This window comes from Emydura macquarii, unplaced genomic scaffold (genome assembly GCF_026122565.2).
Source record: "Emydura macquarii macquarii isolate MOO-44397 ecotype Brisbane River unplaced genomic scaffold, CSIRO-AGI_Emac_v2 contig_2699, whole genome shotgun sequence".
Lineage (NCBI taxonomy): Eukaryota > Metazoa > Chordata > Testudines > Chelidae > Emydura > Emydura macquarii.
In genome coordinates this window covers 1,588,192-1,612,369 of record NW_027132836.1, presented here as the reverse complement: position 1 = coordinate 1,612,369, position 24,178 = coordinate 1,588,192, and the positions used below count along the sequence as shown (strand labels likewise).

Below are 24,178 nucleotides of genomic sequence, written 5' to 3'. Positions count from 1 at the left end.
TAAAAAATAATAATCGCAGGCATTTTTCAGCTAGGCATATAGTCCATATTTACAAAGGCAAGTAGAATGTTACAATGTGTCACACAGACCGGTCAAAAACATTTGTGATGCTAATAGGCCATTCTTTGGAATCACACTGAGTGATGTCATTATTCTTTGCTGGCTGAAACAGAGTTATCAACCAGAAAGGCGAGAGAGACTGTGAGATACGACTCATGGCAATCCTTCCTGCATGATTTTTTTCCATCAACAAAAAGGCCCTACCTCCCACGAGGGGTTTCATCAGGTTTCCAGAGTCTGTCAAGTTTGCAGAGATCCCTGGATGAAGGGCAGTGCAAAGTATTACCATGTTGCAGTGTCTGTATATCTTACGACACTGTAGGTATGTTCTCTACAGGGGGTATGCCCCGTCCTATTCTGACACTGGGGCCTCACCATAAACTAGGTGAAGACGAGTTAAGATGACCTGTCATGAGGACACCCCCTCAGTTCCACCCATTTGATGGAGGAGAGTTCATAGGGTAGGAAGCAATCTCTCCCCAGCTTTGGGTTTTCACGGGCTACCATGAATCAGCAAGAAGACCAAGTGCAATCACATGACGAGTCACATGCGAGAGGAACAATGCAAGGGCAGGCCTGGCACCGCCACGGCCCAGGCTGTACCTGTCCTGGAGATAAAGAGTGTCAGTTTTAGCCTCTGACCAGCGCTATAGCTACCTTCCGGGGGGACCTGGGAACTTATATCAAGAGACAAATTGGTTAGCTTGTAACTAACTATACATGCCTTTGGTCTTGCTCATTGCTGTGGCAGGGCTGGGTGCTATTTAGGTTGTGGGGTTCAGAACAGGCCATGGAAGTCTCTTGTGGGGTAACCGGGTGAGTGTTCAGGGATCACAGGGTGATCGGTGGGTCTGTCGTGTGTTATCAAGACGGATATATCCAATTTGCTCCTTTTCTGCAGCAGTCACTTGAAAAGCTTCCCAACAGCTTCTCAAAGATGAATTTTCATGTCTGTCTCTAAACACCAGGCCCTTGTTCTCCAGCCCAGCCCCTGAGAGATGGAATCCGAGCTGCCGCTGCTCTTAGAGAGAGACTGGCATAGGTGACACACAGCTGAGCACGGCTGTTCAGACTTAATGGCCTTTAACCAACGTTCCCCCTTTAGAATGTCATAGCACCATCTGGCAAAGGGCTTCTTTTCCTCATATATTTCCCGTGTTAAGTATTACTTTTAAAAGGACAAGGAGAAACACATTTTAAATAAAGGGAGCTCTAACTATACAGGCCTCTTACCTCCATAAACGGGGCCGAGGAAAGGAGATCAAAGCAAGAGGCAGAATCGTGCCTCCTGGCAGGTAAAATGGTTTTTCCTGTCTCAGAGAGAGCGAGCACGTTTTGTTGCCACTGATGCGATTTGCTGTGGCTGGAGGGGTTAGATATTATGAGCCAACTTTGATGCTACTTGAATTGACTTCCATGGCCGTTGCACCTGCTTATGCCAGAGCTGAATTTGCCCCTTCATCTTTGGAGTATGCAGATATTATGGCTTAGTTTTTCAAAAGTGACTAGCGGCTTTGAAGGGCTGGTTTTCAGTAAGGGCTACAAAACCTCCCTTCAGAGCATCTCCAGCCTGCCACCGAATCACTTTTGGAAAAGGTAGACCTATGCTGCTAGTTCTGGCTCCAGTAAATTCCAGGGGACTCGGGGAAGCGTCTCTCTTTTATTCCTGCATCAACAGCTACAAAGGCAAGTGTGATTTCCATTAGGGTGAGTTTCCTGGCTGAACAGTCTTGCTGATCCCTTTACCCTTCTCCATTCCTTGGGGCCATGTGAAATTAAATGTCACATCGCACCATGTTCATCAGCCCATGAGACCCTGTGTCAAAAAGCCCCAGCTTCCTTTGCATTGCAGGCGACCTTCAAGGGAGACCTCTGCCAACATGTCAGGTTTGGGTTGGTTTGGGCAGGAATCCTCCGCCTCCTCCCTTCTCCCTCTTTCAAGTGTCTGATGTGGTTGTGAACACTCTGCATCTGGAATGCAAATAGCGAATCGTTCCTTCGCTCCCTGCCTCCCCCCTCCCGCACGCCCAGCCACCCCACAGTCCACTTACTCTTTTATAGCAGAGAAGTTTTCTTAATTTGTTTGGAAATAGTTTTAAAGGGGCTGATATTGTGATGCCAGGTGTCAGAAATCACGTGGTCTCTCTTCGAAGCAATCACCACAGCTGCATAACCTTTGCCAGATCCACTCGCCTTGCAATTCACATTTTGCTTTATCTGCACAAAGTTTACATATTCCTTCCCTGTGCAATCTGGGGGGAAGGGGCTGCTGTGTTCAGCTGTTTAAAAATAGCAGCCAAGCGCCAGATCCTGTGCCAATCGCTGAGCATCCTCTCCCCCCCCTCCCCCCCAGCTCTCTATGGCGCTGTCTTGAGAAACAGGCCCCGATTCTGCATCACCTGGTTCAATTTGGGCTCCAGGCCTGAATTTATGTGAATCAAATTCAAAGCCCCATGTGCCCATTCGATCAGCTTACAGAGCTGCTGGGGCTGAAATGATTGCTCTTGGCACAGATATCTTCTCATTAGTTTTGCTGGCTCCCCAGATCAGATGCATTATAGGATATTTTATTGCCCCTGATCCACTACACCTGGCCCTTTATCTTGAAGTTAGAGGGCTGGGTCCCAGCTTTTATTACACTGTCTTTGTTCTGCTCGTGTCTGCAGAGATCTGCTAAGTTCTCTCAGCTCTGCTAGTGGGGCGGGGAGGACGGGGCTGAGGAAAAATAGGAACCAAGGTTTAATTTCAAGACACCAAGGTCAGGTTAGGCAGAGGGAGGGGAGACTCTATCAAGGTCCCACAAATCAAGGGGGGGAAAGGTGAATTTATTGAAGGAACCAGTAACGTTTATCACACTTCCACCGTTCAGACAAGGTTGCTGCATGCGGGAGGGACCAGTATTAGTGCCTGTAAAAGTAGCCCAGTCCCTTCGTAACGTGGTGTCAGGAGATCTAATCCTGGAAGCTTAAGGGTTCTCCAATTCCCCTTGCAGTGACACTAACTGTGGAAGTGGGAACACGCCACCTTTGTCCTTAAAATACTGAGTCCAGAATGATTTTGCAGGGGATCAGGAATGGCTACTGATAATGGAGGAGAAAAGAATAAAGCCCAGAAAGCCATCCAACTAGCAAGGAGACATGTCAGATCTGCATTTAGCGGGGGGCCAGTGGGTCTGGGACAAAGGCTGATTCAATATTTGTGCTTGTTTCTATTCTGACAAGAACAAATAACGTGTTTGCTGATTCCCTTCCTTCCTCTAGGGAACCCCAGAGAGGCAATAATCACAACCACACAGGAGATGAATTTGAAATTCTAACCTATGATTATTGTATTTATTATTCAGCAACACAGGTGTGTACAGCACCTCAGCTATTGCCAATTAATGTGGCCCCCTCGACGTGCACGGAATGAACACACACCTCTATTCAAGAGCATAGAACAACAGAGAAGGGAAGGAAATATCTATTAATTCCCCGCCCCACCCTTCACTGGCCCCTCCTCCCCCCCACTCCCCATGTGCTGCTGCTCCTCTGTCTTGGGAAAAGCTGGAGTGAGGTATCTGAAGTGAATCAATTTAAACTGGTGCTTCAGAGGCAAGTTCAAATGTGGTTTAAATAGATTTGGATTAACAATGCCTGAGCTTTCACTAATGCATCATATACCAAATAAAGAGTAGGCAGATGGACTAAACTGAATTTGGTATGGGATGCATTAGAGAATACATATCTACACACATATAGATAGCATACATGTGTACATACAAGTATACATACACACACTCTAGAGGTACACAGGTTTTTTTAAAAAGTCACTTATTTGTAAGGGGAAACCACACACAGAGGGTGAAATCTTGGCCCATTAAACTCAGGGAGAGTTTTACTATTGACTTCCATGTGGCCAGGGTTTCACCCATCGTTTCCACTTGTGACTGGCTAATACACTGGAAGTCCGTTGCCCGTTGAAAGTTTGGGAACAGTTAGCTGGCACAACAGCGACAAATGTGGTGGCATTATTATTTATTTGTATTATGTTGACCCAACCGAGATCAGGACCCCGTGGTGCTAGGCCCTGTACATACATAGAATAAAATATCATCCCTGCCCCAAAGAGCTTACAATTGAAACAGAGAAAGGAAGTATTGGTATCTCCACTTTACAGGTGTGGAACTGAGACACAAAGGGAGTAAGTGACTTGACCCAAATCACACAGCGAGTCTGTGGCAGAGCCAAAATTTGAATCTGTAGCTGCTGGCTTCCCGCCCCGTGCATTAACCACAAAACCATCCTTCCTCTGTATGCGCTATATGTCCTCGGATTTCTAATGAAGTTTTATAGCAAATACTCCTGGCTCTACCATAGCTTTACTTGTCCATAGCAAGGGCAGAACTTCCCTGTGCAGAGAGAGAATGGTTTCATGGCCTTCTTACAATTTATCTCTATACGGTATAGCTATAATTCGTCTACCTTAAAAAAACACACTCTATTGCCATGCAATAAACGTCATTATTTTTGGAGGGACGTTCTTTCATTGTTGCTTGCCCTCCTGCTGGGGAAAGATTAATTTCTAACAAAGATTCCCACTTGAGGGGAGGGGAGAGGAACGGGGAAAGAAATTACAAAACAGAGAGGCGCATCGTGTCTGAATCAAAATAACCTGCACTTCTTAATTCTGTTGACTCAGGGCCACCTCAGTTTGAATCAGACTTAATCCACAGTGTGCTGATATGAAAAGACACAATAGAAAATGCTTACACAGCCCATTATCTTGACCAAATGTACGGAGGAAATGTTCATTTGTCAATACTGCTTAGGGGCCACAGTTTATTTCCAGCCTGCTCAATATCACTCAAACCCTCAAAGGTTCTCATTTTTATTTACCTGTCCCAGCTGCTTTCCTTTTTAGGGACTTTGTCTCACTCCCACACTTCTTCGTTTGTCTGTCTCTAGCGTCTGTGCTGACCTCAACACAAACTGCTTCAGCACCAAATCCTAAGCCCAGAGCGCAGAGCCCAGGGGGTGTTAACAGTGTGGTCTGGTGGCTAGGGCACTGGACTGAGGAGCCAGGCAGCCTGGGTTGTATTCCCAGCTTCGCCATTGACCTTGAGAGAATCATTTCTCCTTTTGGTGACCCTGCTTCCCTCCTTCCCCCCCACATACACACACGCTTTGTCTGTCTTGTCTGTTTACTGTTCTTCGGGGCAAGATCTGTCTCTGACTATGCATATGTACAGTGCCTAGCGCAGTGGGTCCAGAACCAGACACTACTATAATACAAATAATAAATTTTAAAAATCCACATCAGGCAACAAAGGGGGTAGAAACCAATGGCTTACTGAAACTGTGGCTGCACCAGCCCTATTACTACCCCAAATCTCCCTCTGCATAGACAGCAGTGCAGGGAGTCTCTGCAGAACACAGCTCGGCGGTGCTCAGTTGTGCCAGCATTTGTCCCATGAGCAGCGGAACAGTGCTGGTTCTGGTACTGGTCAGTCACGGCCATAGAGCAGCTGCCAATCTCTCAGTATCGTAATAATACTCACAAGGCTAATGCGTGTGGCTCCAGGTCTGCATCAAACTTGTCTCCCCAGAGCTCTGACTGCTTGGCTAGTGTATGAACAGGGGGTGCTGGCTTTGACACAGGTCCACAGGACATTCTGAGAAGCAAACTAGAGAAATGTGGGCTAGCTGAAATGACTAAAAGGGGCGGGCACAAATGGTTGAAAGACTGTACTCAATGAGAAGTTATCGGTCGTTCGCTGTCAAACTGGGAGGCCGTATCTAGTGGGGTCTCACAGGGGTCTGTCCTGGGTGCAGTATTTTCATTAACAACTTAGATAATGGAGTGAAGAGTGTGCTTATAAAATTTGCAGATGACACCCAGCTGGGACAATGCAGGCGCTTTGGAGGACAGGATGAGAATTCAGAATGACCTTGACAAATTGGAGAATTGGTCTGAATCAACAAGATGTAATCAATAAAGACAAGTGCAAAGTACTACACTTAGCAAGGAAAAATCAAATGCACAAATACAGCATGGAGAATAATTGGTATGGTGTTAGGAAAAAGTGGCAGAAAAAGATCTGAGAGTTATAGTGGGTCACCCATTGAATATGAGTGAACAGTGTGATGCACTTGTGAAAAAGGCTAATATCATTCTGGGATATATTAACAGGAGTGTAGTACATAAGACACGGGAGGTAACTGTCCCGCTCTCCTCGGCACGGCTGAGGCCTCAGCTGGAGTATTGTATCCAGTTCTGGGCACCACTCTGTAAGAAACTGGAGAGAGTCCAGAGGAGAGCAGCAAAAATGATAAAAAGTTTAGAAAACCCAACCTATGAAGAAGGGTTAAAAAAACTGGGCATGTTTAATCCACGGACAAGAAGATTGAGGGGAAAATGTGATAACAGTCTTCAAATATGTTAAGAGCTGCTGTAAAGTGGAGGAGGATCAATTGTTCTCCATGTCCACTGAAACAGGGCAAGAAGTAACAGGCTCAGTCTGTAGCGAGGGAGATTTAGGTTAGATATTAGGAAAAACTTTCTAAGTTTAAGGGAGTTAAGCTCTGGTCCAGGCTTCCAAGGGAGGCTGTGGAATCCCCGTCACTGGTGGATTTTAAGAACATGTTGGGCAAACACCTGTCAGGGATGTTCTAGGCTTACTTGTTTCTGCCTCAGTCTGGGGGGGCTGGACTTGATGACCTCAGCCCTACATTTCTATGATTCTGAATGCCAGTGGGTGAAACCCCCACAAGGCAAAGGTCTTTATGAAGTAGAGTTGGGTCTGCTGCCCAGGATGGGGGGTGAAGCTGAGCGGGCAGGCAGTGAGATTATTCATCCTGTGTGCATGGTGGAGCTGGGCTCTGCAACCAGTCCTACAGAATCCGCCATGATGGGATGGGCGAGGAGGAGAAGAAATGGTCACTGGGTCTGTGATGATCCAGATCCCACTGGGGTAGTGCAGTACAGTAGTTGCAGAGGAGACCCAGAACTGCCCAGGCACTGATTGCACTGATGGCTTGGGGTTGTACTGGGTTGTACACATCCATTTCCCAAGACACACATCCCGTTAAGCAGCCTGTGCACAGGGGAATGGGCCACGTGTGTGTGTGGGAGAGAGAAAATGTCACCCAGTATTTTACATATTGTACAAGTTAATACACAGAAGGCTGGAAAATCCCCAGCACATTAATGCTGCTGGGTAATAATGAATTGGCCGGCCGAGCCATTCCTGCATTCATATATCAGCTTCTCTTTTGCTGAGCGGACACTTGTAGAATTCCTTCATTAACAGGCCTAATGCTCTTTTTATCTTACTCATTGTGTGCTGGGGGAATTTCAGTGCACGCTGTCATTTTTTAAATAGAGAGAAAGCCAGGATGATAGCAAGCCGATATCTCCTCCTGACCTGTAACTAACGACATTCTATGGATTAATGATTTAACATCGCAGAAGGGTGTGAATTGCCTCGGCTGCCTTAGCAACCTAGCATGAGAAAGTCATGCTTTATTAGCAAATCCATTACCTGCAGTGTGAAAATGAGTCCATAAAGCAGTTTCACTGGCTTCGTCCTGAATGAAAGGAGGAGAGCATTCCTCTGAGAGTGTCTATTCCTAGGTACTGTGCAACACTGTGCATTCTTTGCTCAATTAATAATTAATAATAATATTAAGATCTTATATCGCACTTTTCACCCACAGATCTCCAAGTGCTTTACACAGGAAGGGAAAGATCAGTGTCTCCTTTTTGCAGTTCTAGACAAACTAGCCTCTTTCCCTGCTGCATCGCCCTCTGGGGTCTCCGTAATAGGACAGGCATCAAGGCTCTTTCCTAAAGTATAGGATTCCTTCCATGCCAGCTCACCATGCTGGGGCTGCACATCTGGGGTTGAAAGGGTCTTTCCGTGCCATTGCAGCAAACTGACTCCTGACCTGAGATTGGCCTGAGCCGGCTGGCTGGGACCAGAGAGGGATTCTCACCTCCCCACCCCTCTCCAGGCAGTCACAACTTTTCCCCAGGGATGAAGGGAAGCTGAGAAGCAGCAGTTGGGCTGGCATCTAATACGACTCCAGGGCCTTGTGATTTTAGACCTGGGTTGGTTACTGACGCTACCAGCCGGGTCTGCTGCATGTTCTCTTTGAGCATGCATCAGTGCTTCGATTCCTTTCCTTTGCTTCAGCCCCCCTGAAGTAAGTGCTGGCAGGCCTGGAGAGAGGAGAACGCTGACCAAGACGGGGGTACACATCAAGGGAAATCTCCCACCTGAATAATGTGCTTCTCCCAACCCCTTCCAGGGCCATAGCTGCTGGGTGGAAGCAACAGCCAAGCAGGCCACAGGGCTGGACGTATGCTCCCTGAAGTCTGATGCTCTGACAGTTACCCCTGCTTTAGAGCTGGGGGGACAGAGCAGCGATGCTCAACGCAGGCTTCCCTTGTTGTCTTTTTCACCTCTTCCTGGATCACTTCCCCCTGCCTCCTTCATGGTCTCTGCTGCGTTTGCATGGAAAAGAGGAGCAGAGTCCCACCCCTCAGATGAAGGATCAGGGGAAAGGCTGCACAACGAGAAAAGTCTGTCCCCAACAAACAGGAGGTTCAGCAGAATCAGAGGAAAGGGACAGGCTGCGAGAGCAGGCTAACCTCTGCACAAACATGTAGGATAACTAGCAATTTGGGGGCAGGAGCCAGAGAGATTCTGACAGTCGAGCAGCTCCTTCTTTGCTTTCATTAGCCCATCGGCTGAGCACGAGCAGCCATTGTTAAGAACAGCCTCTGTGCAGTTAGATGTGAGAAATGGGTCTGTCCATCTGCTTTCAAATCAGATCCCCCAGGATTAATTCATATTTAGCGCGGCAGGGAGGGTTCCACGTAACAGGATTTTCCCTGGCAATGTGAGAAAGCTGATTGAATTCTGCAGGTCATATTACTTGGACATTGTTCTGGATTTCTAGGTCCCGAGGATATTTGCATGGAAGTGTGTTTATTCTGTGGCACAGACACACCAGTGGGTTTGTCCTCAGGATCACCGTCAGAACCAACACCATTTGTTTCTGCTATAGGCCCGACAGCAACGGTAGTGATTCAGGAGGTTTTAGTGCCGACGCTTCAGCTTTCCGGGAGCAATTCCACCCCCACGGCTCCACCTCTGCCGGCCACCTATCTTTCAGACCCTGGGGTTTGCTATCTCTACCTGCCCACATAGGACTTGCTATTACCTTGACACGTCCATGACTGAGGAGATGCGATAGGTATTCTCCGTACTCCTGTAAGGTTTGTGAACGCCACGCCACGGCAGTGCTTACTTTGTGCCAGAGCCGAGCCCCAGCACCTGACAGCTTGCCACAATCAGTTATGAAAGTCAAAACAAAAAAAGTTGCTTGAACCCCGGCACCTCTTTCATTACCAATTAAGCACTGGCCATGGTCCTCTGCATTCAGCTACAAACACTGCTGGGCAACATCCGGCAGGCACTCACTCCCTGAGAACAGTGGGTGTTGGTGTGTTTCCCTGTCAGTCGTCCCTCCCCCGGAGCGGTGGCACAGACGGCAGTGGAGGTTTATAACTAGAGATTCCTGTTCCCAGGCTCTGCCCAGGAGCATGTCGGGCCCAGTCCTTGAGGTGCTGGGAATGCCCGGCTCCCGCTGACGGCCAGGATGCAGAAGACAGCACGTAATGCATCGAACAACAGTGTGGGGATTTTGAGCAAGGGCACCACTCTCTGCCCACAACAGGAATCAGAACACGCCCACCCTCTTGGCTTCACCGAAGAGACCCTAACCAAGTCAACTGGATAAAGTTTAATTTAGCTCCTAGGGATGGGCACAGGTAACCCTTAGTGGGATTTGAAGCCGTAGGTGCAGGGAACCACTGTGTGTTTCAGACCTGACAGGGAGGCCACGATGCCAGCCCTTGCACGGCCTCGGGGGGGGTCTACACACACCAACAGGTGTACGACAGCGGGAGTTTTCCTGGCAGGTGACTAAAGTTTGGCTGTGGGTGTCTCTCCTCTGATGCTGTCAGGATGTAGCATTTATTTCAGTGCCCTTCTCAAAATCTCTGAATTCATCACCTGCCATTCCCTAGGAGGCATCTGTGCACAGTCCTAACCCCATCCAGGGGCAGCTTCTAGGCAAAGACCCCCCCAGGAGCTGAAACAAAAACACTTCAACACCAAAACAGAGCATGGATACCATCAGGGATGTCAGCAGTATCTTGGTGAATGGATTTTTTTTTAATTCCGACTAACAAATTAGGAGCTACAAGACTAAATCTTTCATTCCTTCTTGTAGAGGTTATTAAACCCTTTGAAAGGACGTTAATGGGGTACAAAGAATTACAAATAAGCACCAGATAAAGCAGAGCTGTTCTGCGTAGGCACGCTGGGGGAGGCACAAGCTAGCGTGAGCGTAAGGGTAATCTATTTCAGGACAGCTTGGGTACACGGCACGGAGACATCACAAGCCTCCAGAGATTCAGTTACATGAAAACACTCAACAGCAAAGATGGCAAAAACCTGAGTGAAGTCTGGAAATCCTTATAAATAGGGTTTGGATCTCAAAAGGAAATATTTTTTAAGCCCTACTAAATGTTAAAAGTTGTTAGCAGTATTTTTCAATTCTGACACTGTTAGCAAAGGGAACCTATTTTCCCGTGGCTTGTGCCTCGCGATTAATACTAAGGTGGTGTCAGGCACAGAGAACAATGGGTTTGATTGCATCTGCTTTGTGTGCAGGTCTTAATGAGTCAGCAGTTCTTCATTGAACTATTGGCTCAGAATCCTGCTTCACCCAATAACAAAGTGTACGTGCAGATGTACACTCTTTTTATTTCATTCAAGTTCCGTATATGGAATTTTATCTAGTAAAAATAGACAAAGCCACAGTGAGAGTTGTCATTTGTACAGACGAGAAGAAGCTGTTTAACGGATGGCACGCAGGATGGGAGCCAGGAGTCTCCCATCTGTGGGAGATAAATCAAGCTTTGTCCAGTTTACCAGGTATGGGTCTTTTTGTTCTGTGTTTGTACAGCACCTAGCACAATGGGGGCTTGGCCCATGACCGGGGCTGCTAGTTGTTATTGCAATACAAATAATAATAATAAAGACATTTCCCCCCTCTCTCTTCCACCCAATGGACAATGTCTTATTTTAATTACATTTTAATTTGTGTTATAAGGATCAATATGGTAATTCACATAAAAGATACAGTATCTAAAAAGCATCGCCTTCTGTGTAATATTTACTTCCCTCACCGAGCTGCTGTGGGAATTAATTAGTGTTTGCAAAGTGCTGGTAGATGCTCAGATGAAAGGTGCTATGCAAGTGCAAATTATCCTCACTTATTATTATAGCAGAGTGAGGGAGAAGCAAGAGAGATGCCCTAACAAGAATCCAGGGATAGCTCCTGCAGTGTGTGTGTGTGTGGAGGGGAAAATACAACTGAGCCCACTGAGCCAAATTCATCCTTAATGCAGATTCATCTCTGCCAGCAACGTGGCCATTCTGCCCTCTGTTACAGTGACTGCACCCGCAGAGCAGGCAGAATTTGGCCCACTGGTGTTCACACACAAACTAAACCAAGCCAATAAACTCAACAACTGCTTCAAATTCAGATGCCAATATATCTTAAGAAACAAAGGCATGTCTGCGTTCACTGGGATGATACAATAATGTAACTCCATCCCTTCATTAGAGTAAAGTATGAAGCTCTACTGGTCAGAACGCCTGGCAGATCTCATCATTTCTCATGTGCTCAGGCTCTTATTCCATCCTTTTGTGTTATCTGAGCTTTGCTTAGGTCCACCTTTACACAATGGGATATCACCTGGGCTTACCAGACAGTTCAAATTATAGCATGATCTCTCTGCCGCTCAAAGGAAAACTACAGCAGAAGTTGAGCACAGAATAAATAATAAAAGGAAACCTGTGAGTTGAGACATTCCTAACTGGCTGGGCAGAATAGAAACTATTAACAGAAGAGAGTAGCAGAGATCCTGGTGACATAAATCATTTCCACTGAGAAACCATCATTACAAAAGGACTCATGACAAACATTTTTGTAAGCAAGACCGTGCTGTCCTGAAGATCTTCGCCTGTGGGTGTGAACTTCCTGCATTACAGCTTGGGCTTTAATATTATTTTCACATTTATTAGCTTTTCCATGTAGACTAGGTGATTGGCACTTGGCCTTCCTTTGAAGCACTGGCCCCCTACTAGGTGGAGGACGCCAGAGCTGACGGTCTGATTTGGTGTCGCAAGACCCATAGCCAAAATCTACAGACTTGGGTGCCTAAAGCAAGACATCAGAATCTGTATTTAGGCCCCTAAATGAGTGAACTCGTTTCCAGAGGCACTGAGAACTCACGGCCCCCACTGACTTCAATGAAAGCTTTGGCCAGAGTTCCTGTGCAGTGAGTTGTACGGGAAATTAAAAACACCATTTTAACCACAGCGTGCAGAAGAGAAAACGCAGAGGGAGAGGCCCAGGTCACTCACCCGCTGCTGTCTGCATGTAGCCGGCCAGGGTGCAAACTCGTCTCTCGCACAGCCCGCTTGGCAGGAATATAGCGATGATCGCCAGCAGGGAGCTGATGGCCAGGAGGGCACAGCCTCCGGAGCACAGGACTGCGCTGGTCTGAAAGGACACAGACACACACACAGAGGTGTTAACGGGATAGCGGGCATGAAAACAGGCAGCTGCTGTGACAGGCACTGCTCAGAACCTCGTCAGCCGTTCCACTTGCTCAGCGCAGGAATCAAGCTGTTTTTGGGTAGCGGGGGTACCACTGCCCATCCAACTGCCCTACTAATTTTTCCCATGCATAAACAGTCCTGGGTAAGGCACGTTCCAGACAATTGAAGGAGAAGCCATTATTTAACACTGCCTTTCCCATGAAAGGGGGTGGGGTCTGACGCCAGGGGGGTAGTTTTCCTCATGTCCGTCAGGCAAGACTAACAACATCCAGCTGTACCTCTGGAATCTTAACTGCCCTCCAAATATTTGTTCACCAAATTAGTAGCTGGAGTGATCACTAATAAAATGAATTTCCTTTTCATCGGACATCCTGTCTCTGGTCTCCCCCCAGAGTTTCTAACATTTATTCTGCCCTGAAATTAGAAACAGAGTTCTGTCATACGAGGCTTCCCTTTCACGTTATGGTACTTAAGTTCACAGTTAAATCTTTAGCCCATGGTTCACCTGTCACTCAGTCCCATGGGTTATCAGTATTCCGGCTGTTGTGATAATAGCAAATGTATTACATGCATGATGGGAATATGTAAGGAATAAAAGTGCCATTAGATGCCGCCGATGCATTTCAGTGCCTCCACTGATAGATAAAATGTATCTAGTTACCGCATCCATGCCTGAAAGTTCTCTCATTAATACGCACTTCTCAGAAGATGCTCTGCTGTTGTGAAGTGGGACCTGCTCCTAGATAATTCCATTGCAGCATTCACCTAAAAAACGCTAGTCTGTTATTACTCTGGAACTTTTCCATTAAGCTGATGGCTTCTTGTACATCTTTTGTCTGTAATATCCAGGATCAGCTTTCATAAGTCTCTCTCTCTCACACTCTGTTTTGAAAAGATATCTAATTATTTATTGTTAGCAAAACGGAGCTCAAGCTGTGCAGTTCTTATTGAACATTTATACTATAGCAGCTTCTACAGGCCAGCCAGGCTAGGGACCCAGGGCGCTAGGGGCTGTACAAACATATAGTAAATGATGGTCCCTGTATGTACATGGTATACAAACAGAGAAGTTAGATTAAAAACATAAAATACTTTTGCTGGAAGATTGCAAGGTAACGCTACTTTATTTCCCAAAATCCAGAACCTTAACAGATGAGAACTCAAACCAGAAAGACAAAAGAGGCTCTTCCCTAGGGCAGAGAGGTACACCTCACTCCACCTTGCTCTAGGCTGGCGCTCTGCAGACTGACTGCTGAAAGACCCAGATTGCCCGCTTCCTTCCAGCGCCCCGCAGCCGGCAAGCAAGACCAAGAAACCCCTCATACTTACAGTGATAGCTTGTCATTTTCAGACTGTACCCAATACACCCTAAAGAGCTTACAGTCTAAAAGACAAGACACGGCAGGTGGATGAGAAACAAAGGGGCAGGGTGGGACGTGGCATAACAACCAGAACAAACCGTGCACAATTCTTAGCCAGTTGCAACTCGGTGCCTTGGTTTTCTCATCGGTACAACAGGGATAGTTGCTGGGGATTTCAGGAGCCTAGGGGAGGGTGTCTAACTCTCTTAGGCTCCCAGTGACAATCCCAGCCAGTGATACTCTCTCTCTCCTCTGTAAAGCACTTTGAGATCCGCAGATGAAAAGCTACTGTGCAAGAGCTGAGTGTTGTTATAAAGGTGGAGACTGGCGCAGTCTGGATAGGTGACGGTACAGGTGGCAGGCAGAAATCAGGTTACTGCAGACCTCACCTGGCAGAACACAGGCAGGCAAATTGAGAAAAGAAAATGTCAGTGCATCTCGTGGCCATCAGGGGAAAATAGGAGGGAATAAATCACAGCTATACGGGCAAGGAGCCATATTGCAAGGCTTTGAACATTTGTTGCCTGTGATAGTTCAGCACCACTTAGTATCAGAAGCCAAGGCACGTGTGTGTGTTCCAGATGAGTTCCTGAAATCCAGGCAGCCCAAGATAAGAACAGAGCAATGCTTTTAGCTCAGGGGTTTGAAAGCATCATGTAACAAAAAAACAAATAGGTGATGCTCTCCCTCCAGTCAAGAAGCAGCTGTTCCCACGCATGGCAGACAAGAGAAGTGACATGGCCATTTATGCCCCCAGGGTGCTGGAAACGGGGATGCTGATTTTGCATAGATCCCGAGATTGCTGGCCCCAAGTGTCCGCCGGTGGCGACACAGGTGAACAACAGACTTACAATGGGAACGCTGACACACCTGGAAAATGGCAGCTGTCGTCACAGCTCACACACAGTGTGGGACACTGGCCTGCACTAAGGAGAACCAAGACCCACAATAACAAAGAGAGAGGGTGTGAGCACAGGCCAGTGCTTGAGAAAGTGTTGACTTAAATAGGTCTACAGCTCTCTAGCCAAGTGGGAGCATTCCTGAGGCTTGTTTTTTTCCTGTAATGAACATTGGCTGCAAACATACGTCCAATAATCCACTAGCCTCGCCACTCTACCTTTGGCTGAGACAGTGGAGGCAGCAGTGTCCCGCGGGACTTGGCTTTTTATCCACCACGTCCCTTTACTCCTACTCTGGGCTGTGCTGAACACATCCAAGCCGTGGCTCCTTTAGTGCTCCCACCATGAGTACCAATGAGGAGGCCATCCTGGCGGTGAATTACACCTCCTAAATCTGCCGACATCGGTGCAACCGGGGATGTAACAGCAGGTCGGTGATGATTGATGGTCTTCGTAAGAAGAGCTGATCCAGAAATAATGATGGCGGGGCTGGGGGGCAGAGATTATTACCCTGGCAGGGCAGATGGGGCTGCCGGTGTATAACATCTGCTCTGAAACGTTCCGCGTGCCGTTTGCCCTGATGACACTTCTGGTTAAAAATGCCCCATTTTCTTTTTATGATCCAGCTTCTGGGCAACCATGGTTACCATAGAAACAAAACCAATAAAACTCTTCCTTTCATCCCCCTCCCCCCCGCCCTCCCCAAGAGGTTATAAATAAGGATCCAGAACTAAATAATCTGTTAAGTGCATGTTAAGATACAGGACCCACAATCACGTAGCTGCAGGGAAAGCGACAATTGTGTTTATTCAATGAATCTTGTGGTGCTGTCCAAAAAGCCTAATAAAAATTCTCTGCCCTCCAGGAACAATCGCCCAGGCAGTACAAATTTGACTTAAAAAGTCTGTCACTGCCTTACAGCTACCGTGATATTTGCAATTGGGATTGCACGTTTGCTTATTTTTTAAATCAAGTGTACCATCTTCAAGAACAGGTCGCCTCCACCCTGCTGGCATAGCAACCAATTGCAGCAACATGGTATTAACTAAAAGCAGGATAGCAGAAGTGGACCTTCTCCTCTTCTACAAACAGACATGTTAGGGTCAGGTTCAGCTAACCCGGGGGTGGGAGGGGAGGCTATCATCAAAGCTCTAAAAATTCAGGAGGAAAATTCTTCTGCTCTTGGAAATGAGCAAAACAAGCTACAGCAGGAAACCACAGCTCTCCCCATCCCTTGGCAATCCATGCAAGAGAGTGATCGGATTTTCCCTTTGCAGTTCAATCGTATGAGTTAACATCTCCCTCCAACAGATCACTTCTGTTTGCCTCTCTCCAATCCACTTTCTATTCATTTCTCCCCTGCCCCCAACCTTCTGAAAGTTACCGAACCTGGCTGCCTTTCATTCCCCACTGTCTGTGTTCCTTTGTTCGTGGCATAGCTCCACCTCGATGATAAGCCTAGGTCCTGAAGGATTAATAAAACATCATATACCCTCTGCTTTGTTCAAACATGCAATGGCCTATGATGATTTGCACAGCAGACTCGTGCTTTCCTCAGCTGCAGTTACACATCCGCTGTACTGCTAGCATGGATGTTTTGCTCATTTCACTCGGGGATCTGCTTCCAAGAGGAAATTGTTATTCGCAGACCCTGTGCTAGACTGAACAATAATGTTGCTTCACCAATCTTCCACTCTGCTTCTTTTAAAAAACAGTCCCCAGATAAGTGTTTCACCCTGTGATCTTTCCCTTCAGAATGCAGGAGGTGCTCTGCGTACACGTGGGCAGCCAGTCCCAAAGAACCTATGATTTCAATAGGCAAGGTGGCCAAAAGGCGGAAGAAAAGATTAAATTATAAGATCCTTATGCCAGGGACTGTCTTCTTGTTCTGTGTTTGTGGAGCACCTCGGACAATGGGAGCTTGGTACGAGACTCAGATTCCTAGGCTCTATTTGCACACAAATAAATAATAATAATATAATCTCCCTGTATGTATTGCTCACATATAAATATCTGGCGTCACCATGTTATTACATCTGATTCCTCCAGCTGTTTGCTCAGCTCCATGCAATTCTACCCACAAACCCCTTGACTGAGTATATTCTCTCATCTGCATTTGCTGTACTGGTGCGGGTTGGCAGGGACGGCACATTTCAAGTGTTCCATTACTATGGAATTCGTTTAGTATTCATAGCAAGACCACCAGCCGACCATAAAGAATTCATTTGCTATTCATGCCCATGTCACGTGAGCCATATTTCCATAGGTGTTCGTTCCATGATAATTTAACACTAGATAAACTCCCATAAATGGACACTTGAAACATTGCCACTAGGCTGCCGACGTTTTACCAGGGCTAGCTGTAAAACACACATTTGTCAAGGGATTTGTCAGAAATCGCAAAAGGATTCTTTAGCCTCACTGCTCTTTTAGAATAGAAGCCATTGGAAGCTCAAAAGGGGAATGTTTCCCTCCCAGAGTACGTGTCCTTGGATCATGCATGTACACCGCTTTGTGAGTGTTTTGTTCTGGTAGGTTTGCTTATACGCCCTGGGCTGTGAATGCTGCATTATTAGCGTAGGGCTCCTCACGTACGCTGAGCTGCAGCCGGTGGCTTGTTCTCATCATTTCATGCCTGGGCGGTGAGCTGCACTTACTGGTTTGTTATTGTAGGGTTGCTTTTAAACATTGGTGTGTTATCATCGGGTTGATCACAAACAAACAATGGGATGGACTCTGCAAACTCTCTGAACTGAACTCTCGCCTGTATCGTTGCCCCCTATCTGCTTTGGGTTTGGGCCCAGAGTACAATTTCACCCTGTGTATTGCCAGACTGGAAGGAGCAAGGGCTCAGGACCCCATCTCACTATGGGTCCCCAGAACTCCAGGCTGATTTCACACCTTCAGGATTCTGTGGGCTTTTCTGCTCCTTTCCAGGCAGAAACTGCCACCCCTTGGAAAATAAACACGCTGACTGCGGCCTCTGCACACTGCTCAGACCGCTTCCTCCAGGAGAACCACAGCGGCCGGAATTAGCCCTTAAATCTGACCACTGCTGCTAGTTATCTTGCTCTGCACATAGATGCTCCTCTCTGGCCTGCGCAGAATGGAGACTGACGGAGCCCACAGGTAGCTGGACCCTGGGCAAGTGGAGGCAATTCCTCCAGGTCTCAGAAATGACACTGGGGGAGAGTTTCGGAGCAGGAGGTAAGAATCATGCAGCTCCCGTTTTTCCTTAGGACACGGGTTCTGGGACTGCTCCTTCCAGATGCTGCCAGCATCCCTGCAAACATCAAGCTGAGATATAGCAAATAAGGAAACAACGTGTGTAACAACGGGCGTGGTCTGGGGAGGAGGGACTGGTTGAGAACCAGCAGCTAAACAGAAGAGAGAACCTAGCCCCACATACAGAGAGGCCAGACTTCCACTCCCCACCACTGATGCCTACCGGCCTTCTCTTCCTTCCCCTCCTGCATCTAGTCTCCCGTGGCGGGTTTGCGAATCAAGGTAGAGCCCTAAACTGCAGCAGAGCCTGAGACAGGGCAGGGAAAGCTTTTCCTCCCAGTGCAAAGAAGAACAGACAGGTGTCTGGAAAGGAGAGTGCATCTTCCCTTGCATCATGACCAGAAGCACAGGCCAGGTGGAGTTCTCCGACTGCGCTGTCGCTCTGTGTTATAGTTAAAGCCACGGGACGACACCAAGAAGGCAGCGCTGTCTCCTGAACTTGCTGCGGGAGACGCCGCCTGAATCAGACAGGGTCTGAGGCAGAGGCTGCAGCACAGCTGGAAATACGACCACGCGTCTGGCTGAGGGGGACGCTGCAGGCTGATGGAACCCGACAAAGACGAGGTGCGCGTTCCCATCGCGTCACTCAGCTCCCGGGTGCCATGGGCACCTTTCATCTCCGGCCTTCGCAGCATAACAAAGGGCAGGACAATCCCACAGGCAGAGGGCACAAGCGGAGAGGCACCAACGACGTCTCAATAGCTGGCGGCTTTGGATGGAAGCCCCTTTGAAAGCACTCCAGTGGCAAAGGCTAGTCCAAGTAGAAATCACCCCACGCAGGCAGCGCTGAAAGTCTGTCGGCTTTCGGGAAGGAAGGCCCTGTCTGCGGCAATCAGCACCGGAGTCAGTGGGGCCCAGGGCAGTTACTGCAGTCCGCTGAGGGCAGGGCGCAGAGCTCAGAGAGCCTCCTTTGGCCCAAGCAGAAGTACTCCTGTTTTCCTATGGCCCTTGGTTGGAGTCCCAGCATTTCCTCCCCGCAGGCTGCCATTCGCCTTCCAGTCAGTGGCACTGGAGCCCTTCGTGGCAGGAAAGAGACAGGACCGGGTTGCAACGAATATCTAGGAGGCCCAGACAGACACCATGGATCTCTCTAGCTCCCTCACTGACTGAACCCAGCCAGCTCTGCCTGTGTCACTAAGTCCTGGCCTGTAGCAAGAAGTCAAGGAAGGAGATGCTGGCCGCCCTCCAGCCGCCGCAGAGGGTCTTGCACCACGCACACAGCCCTGCCCTGCCAACCTAAAGCCATTGCTGATTCCCCATGCAAGCCGCCTCCGGGAGACCTAGTTCTGCAGCACAGAGGGTCAGCAGAAGACATGGAGCCTATGGGGGCAGGCAGACAGACAGACAGACAGGCAGGCAGCAGAGAGGATGGGTACGTAGCAGTGAATGGACTTGGTCGTAGGAAAGGAAGGAGCAGGCTCAGCTCTAACTCTGCTGCTGGCAGGTGGGCCCAACGCTGTGATTTTCAGCGAAGGGGACAGTGGGGTGGATCTAGGGTGATACGAGGAGAATTCCTCTCGCGCGTCAGCCTGCCTGGCCACGTGAATTAGCTAGCGCACACTGCCATGCACGCGGTCTGCATGTCCATATTCCGTTACTAATGCTGCAGTGAGAATAACAGAGAGGAGCCCTATTTGCAAAGGGCAAGTCTCTGCTAGGCCTTTTCTTCCTGCAGATTTGGACCCCTCCCTGGACTGGGGGGGCATCATTGTTAATATCTTAGGGCCCCACCCCTGAAATGTAGCAGGGCCACGCTGGATATCTCAGTGCATCGCCGGGTAGATGTGTGAAAGGTCATCAGGCAGGTGAGGAAATTGTGCGGAAGGGGTCAAGTGACGTCTAAGGCAGCAAGTTCTAGGGTGACAGAGGCCGATCCCTCTATCCCAGGGGGGCGAGCCCCCCTGTGCAGAGTTACCCAGCATTGCAAGAGAGGGATCTGTGCAGAGGCCGCTCCTGGGTGAGCAATGGACCCAGAGCGGCGCTGACTCGCCGATGCTGTTTCAGTGAGGGCAGCACATCTCTTGAGACAGGGGCTTGCCCTTTTCTCCCGCTGCAGAACCCGCTCAGGAGAACAACCGGTGAGCGCCTGAGCTCATCTGTCTGTGAGCCTAGAGGTTCAGGCCGGAGCCAACACTACGCTGCAGCCACCTGCTGCGAAGCCCGTCTCCGGCCAAGCTGTGCCAAGCGCACGGCTCTGTGTGAGCTGCCCTGCATAAACATTCCCTGCCGCTGGCGGCATTTATAGCTAGTCCCAACCAGCAGGGAAGCTGCCTTTGAGATCCAGGAAGCCTGACGCTGGGCAGCCCTGGCTGATGTTAACAGGAGACTAGCTGGGAGAGCAGAGAACAGCAAAGCAGCTTCTTCGATTTACGCGTGGGAAGGATCCCCCCTCAGATGCTGCACCGTGATAAATAATCCTCCTGGTATTTATAGCTAGGAGCACTGCACAAGCAATCCAAATGCTACCACGGTAGAACATTATTAAGACGCCATGTAAAACCCAGAGCAGTGCAAGAACCTGCCGGGCAGGTTCCTGGCAGTGGCTGAGTAACAGATACCATGCAATGGAAGAAGGGCCTTCAGGCCCCGTTTGACAGCAGGAAAGTGGCGAATCCCACCAGAACTCAGCTATGCAAGGCGGGGGCTGTCATTAAAAGAACAAGTCACGCCCGAGCCATGGCATGGCGCTGGTTGGCAGAATCAGGGTGCTAGCCACCAAGTCCCAGCCAGATTCCAGCCCAGGTAATTCCACAGACTTTCCCTATAGAGGCAGTGATCACCTCACAGCGTGAATCTGGGTGTAGCACTGCTGTTAACCAGAGGTGGCATCACCTACCCCAGACCCATAGTCTTGTTCAAAGGAAAAAAGTTGGGGGGGTATAGGTTACCAGCCCCCTGCATTGCATCGGGTGGGAGGGAGACGGATTTGTTACCAGCCCTCTGCATAGCACTCCACACCCATGCGATGACACTCACTACCGTGAGTGACGTGCTGGTTCAGTCACTGGGAGTTCAGACAATGCCTTGGGGAGCCTGGTGTCCCTTCTGAGTCATGGGGAACGGAGGACACGACCCAAATACACTAGACAAACATATGAGTCACTTGCGCGAGGATAGCTGCTTCGCTCTGATGTCTTCTGAGCTGCTCAGATCCAAAGAGACTAGTCATGCTCCAGGCAGAGAAGAATCCAGGTCAGGAAGCATCCACGACCGATAAGGCGTTATCTGCTTCTGCGCATTTCCCGCTCCCCCACTCGGAATGACTGGGGCTGCGAACGCAGACAGCGTACATCTGGATTTATGTGTGCATCCCACATCTACCCAGCCAAGTGCTGGACCGGGATGCATCACAAGCCAGCGGGAACAGTACCACAGCTGCTGTTGCAGCGGCCGCCTGGAGCTTTTTTCCCCCCCGCTCAAGAGATGCTTTTCACAGATCTCGAACCTCTCAGGCCAACTGCCCCCTCCCCAAATGTCCCAGCAACTCCACTGCACAGACACCCACCCACAGATCTGCATAAGGGAAAGCCGGACTTTTCTGCAGGGCTTAATCCTGTTTCTCACCAAGTCAATCTGCCGGTCGGTGCTGCAGGAAGAAAACTGGTTGATTTGGTGACCAGAAAAAAAAATCCACAGCTCAGCAGAGTTTGATGCAGGCAGGTCATACAAAGGGCTGCAGAATGGTCCCCTGGCCACAGTAGGGACCTGGGGAATCACAAGACCCAGGGTCTTGTCCCCACTTTGCCACTGTGAGGTTGGGCAAGTCCCTTCCTTTCTCTATGCCTCTGTTTCCCCTCCGACGCTTTGTCTGCCGGAAGCAGGGATGGTCTCTATGAGTTTGCACCACACCTAGCACAATGGAGACCTGATCTCAGCTGCAACCTCCAGCCACTACGGCCAAGCTAATAATGATCAAGGCAGGTTAGTGCGAAGCTAGGGAGCCCCAGAGATTGTGTGGGGAATAACAGCTTTCATTGTCTTATTTTAAGCATGTTCTGCTGGGCTTTGTGCGTTGCAATTTTTATCCAGTGATGTAAAAACCCATCCCCCACATTCATCTGGCTGCCTGAGAATTGGAGGAAGGCCTGGATTTGTCAGCAGCCGGCCTAGCCCTGGCTACCATGAAACACGAAACACGGAGAAGGATGAAGATTTCAGCGCGAAGCCCTTCTCTCTCCTCACTTACATCAGGCATCTTAGTTCTAATGATCTAGGCTTCCTCTTAATTACGTCAGCACAAATCCCCCAACAACCTCACTGCTTCTCTGGAAACGGTCCTTCGGCCACGCCCGGTCTCACTCACCGCGAAACAGCTGAGGGCAGCTGGTTTGTCCACGTTTCCAGAGAAGGTGCGTTTCCAGAGGAGGTTTCCAGAGGTTTCCAGAGGAGGTGGTGCGAACGTCAGAGCTAGGTGGCGTACGCAGCAGAGGACGTGGCCCGTCCCTCCTCGTCAGTCCCGGCTTGGGAGGCCACGCCCCCTCGCCGCCACACTCGTGTGCACGAGTTTTCGGTAGGGGATTAGGTCTCCACAGTCTGTAGCCTCAAGCAGGGCGGGGCACAGTAGCAGTCTCTAGCCCCGGGCCCTCAGGCCGGGCGGGCCAGACAGGCAGTCTATAGCCCTTCGAGGCTTCACAGGCCGGGGTAAGGCTACCACCCCCGAGGTGAGGTGCCAAGGGGGGAGGGGAACGTGGGCCCTCCCGACTCCCCCGCGTCCCAGCCCAGGGCCCTATCAGTGGCAGAGCGTCCGCCACTGGGTCAGCGGGGCTCCAATTGCAAGTGACTTGAGCTGCATCGATTTCCTGCTCCTTATTTCCGAAAGACAGGAGTCAGAACCGTTAGGACAAGAACAATTCACCCATTCCCAGGACGCCGGGGTACTTCTAGACGAGGATTTCCAGGTGTTCGCCCCATAGCTCTCTGGGCAGCTCCTTATCTGAAAGTGCTGCAGTATTCCATGGCAGTGCTCACAACTGCTACCGACACAGGACAGCGACACGGAGTGACTAGGTCCAGGGAGGGAGTATTTTCTTTTCCTTTGTATACAAGAGTCTGTTCCACTGTGGCTACTGCCCTTGGAGTAAAGGAAACAACAAAGAAGACAGAAGGCCGCTGAGTGATCTGCTTGGAGAGTTGTAGAGGCAGGGATCTTCAATTATTAATACACTTGCAACAACATGACAGGATTGAAGTATCCAGGCCTGGCGGTCAGTTTGATGCTGCCTGCCTTTCATGCTTGCTTCTGGAAGGAGCCTCCTCATCTCACTGGTGAAGTGTCATTTGTATTAGGCCAAACCAATGCCTTAAAAAATCCCACGGGGAAAGAGACAAGCGGCACCCTCCCCCCACAGCTTCATTCCTGTCAAACAACAGGCGCACAGTAGAGTATCAGCAAAGGTGTGTGTCTATCAGAGCTGATCCTTGTTGCACCTGTATGAGTTGCTTCCCTGGCTAGGACTATTGCTAAGGGCGGTACCCCTGCCACAACCTGTCTGTGTGCCATTGTTCTCCATCAAGGACAAAGATCTTCCTCCCACCAGTTGGAAGATGTGCAGGGAATCAAGCAATAATAAAAACAGTGCAACAGCAACTGGTCTAGCACTGAGCGCATTAGAAGCAAACTGGACCCATAATAAAATATATGAGAAAGGGAGTCAAATGCTGAAGAGGACGTGAAGGAACAGGGACCTTCCTGCATATATAGTGGGAATGCCCTAAGATCATACTTCTCTGGAGAGAAATAATAATTAGAACTTTCAAGACAACTAAATCTAGGTTCCCCCAGTGACTCTATTAGGTCACAATCCAAAGGAGAATTCTGGTGTGGGCAAGGACCCAATGAAAACACAATTACCACTAGCAGCCAGATGTGGGATCGCTCATTTTCAGAA

The 24,178-nt window shown here is 49.0% G+C and overlaps 1 protein-coding gene across 1 annotated transcript in view; it reads right to left on the bottom strand.

Moving 5' to 3' along the window:
* LHFPL7 (LHFPL tetraspan subfamily member 7) overlaps positions 1-24,178 on the bottom strand; it is a 138,845-nt gene that overhangs the window by 87,719 nt on the left and 26,948 nt on the right. Inside the window, exon 2 of the mRNA XM_067566035.1 lies at positions 12,548-12,686. Coding sequence (XP_067422136.1) covers positions 12,548-12,686 — 139 coding nt within the window. The remainder of the gene's footprint in view (positions 1-12,547; positions 12,687-24,178) is intronic.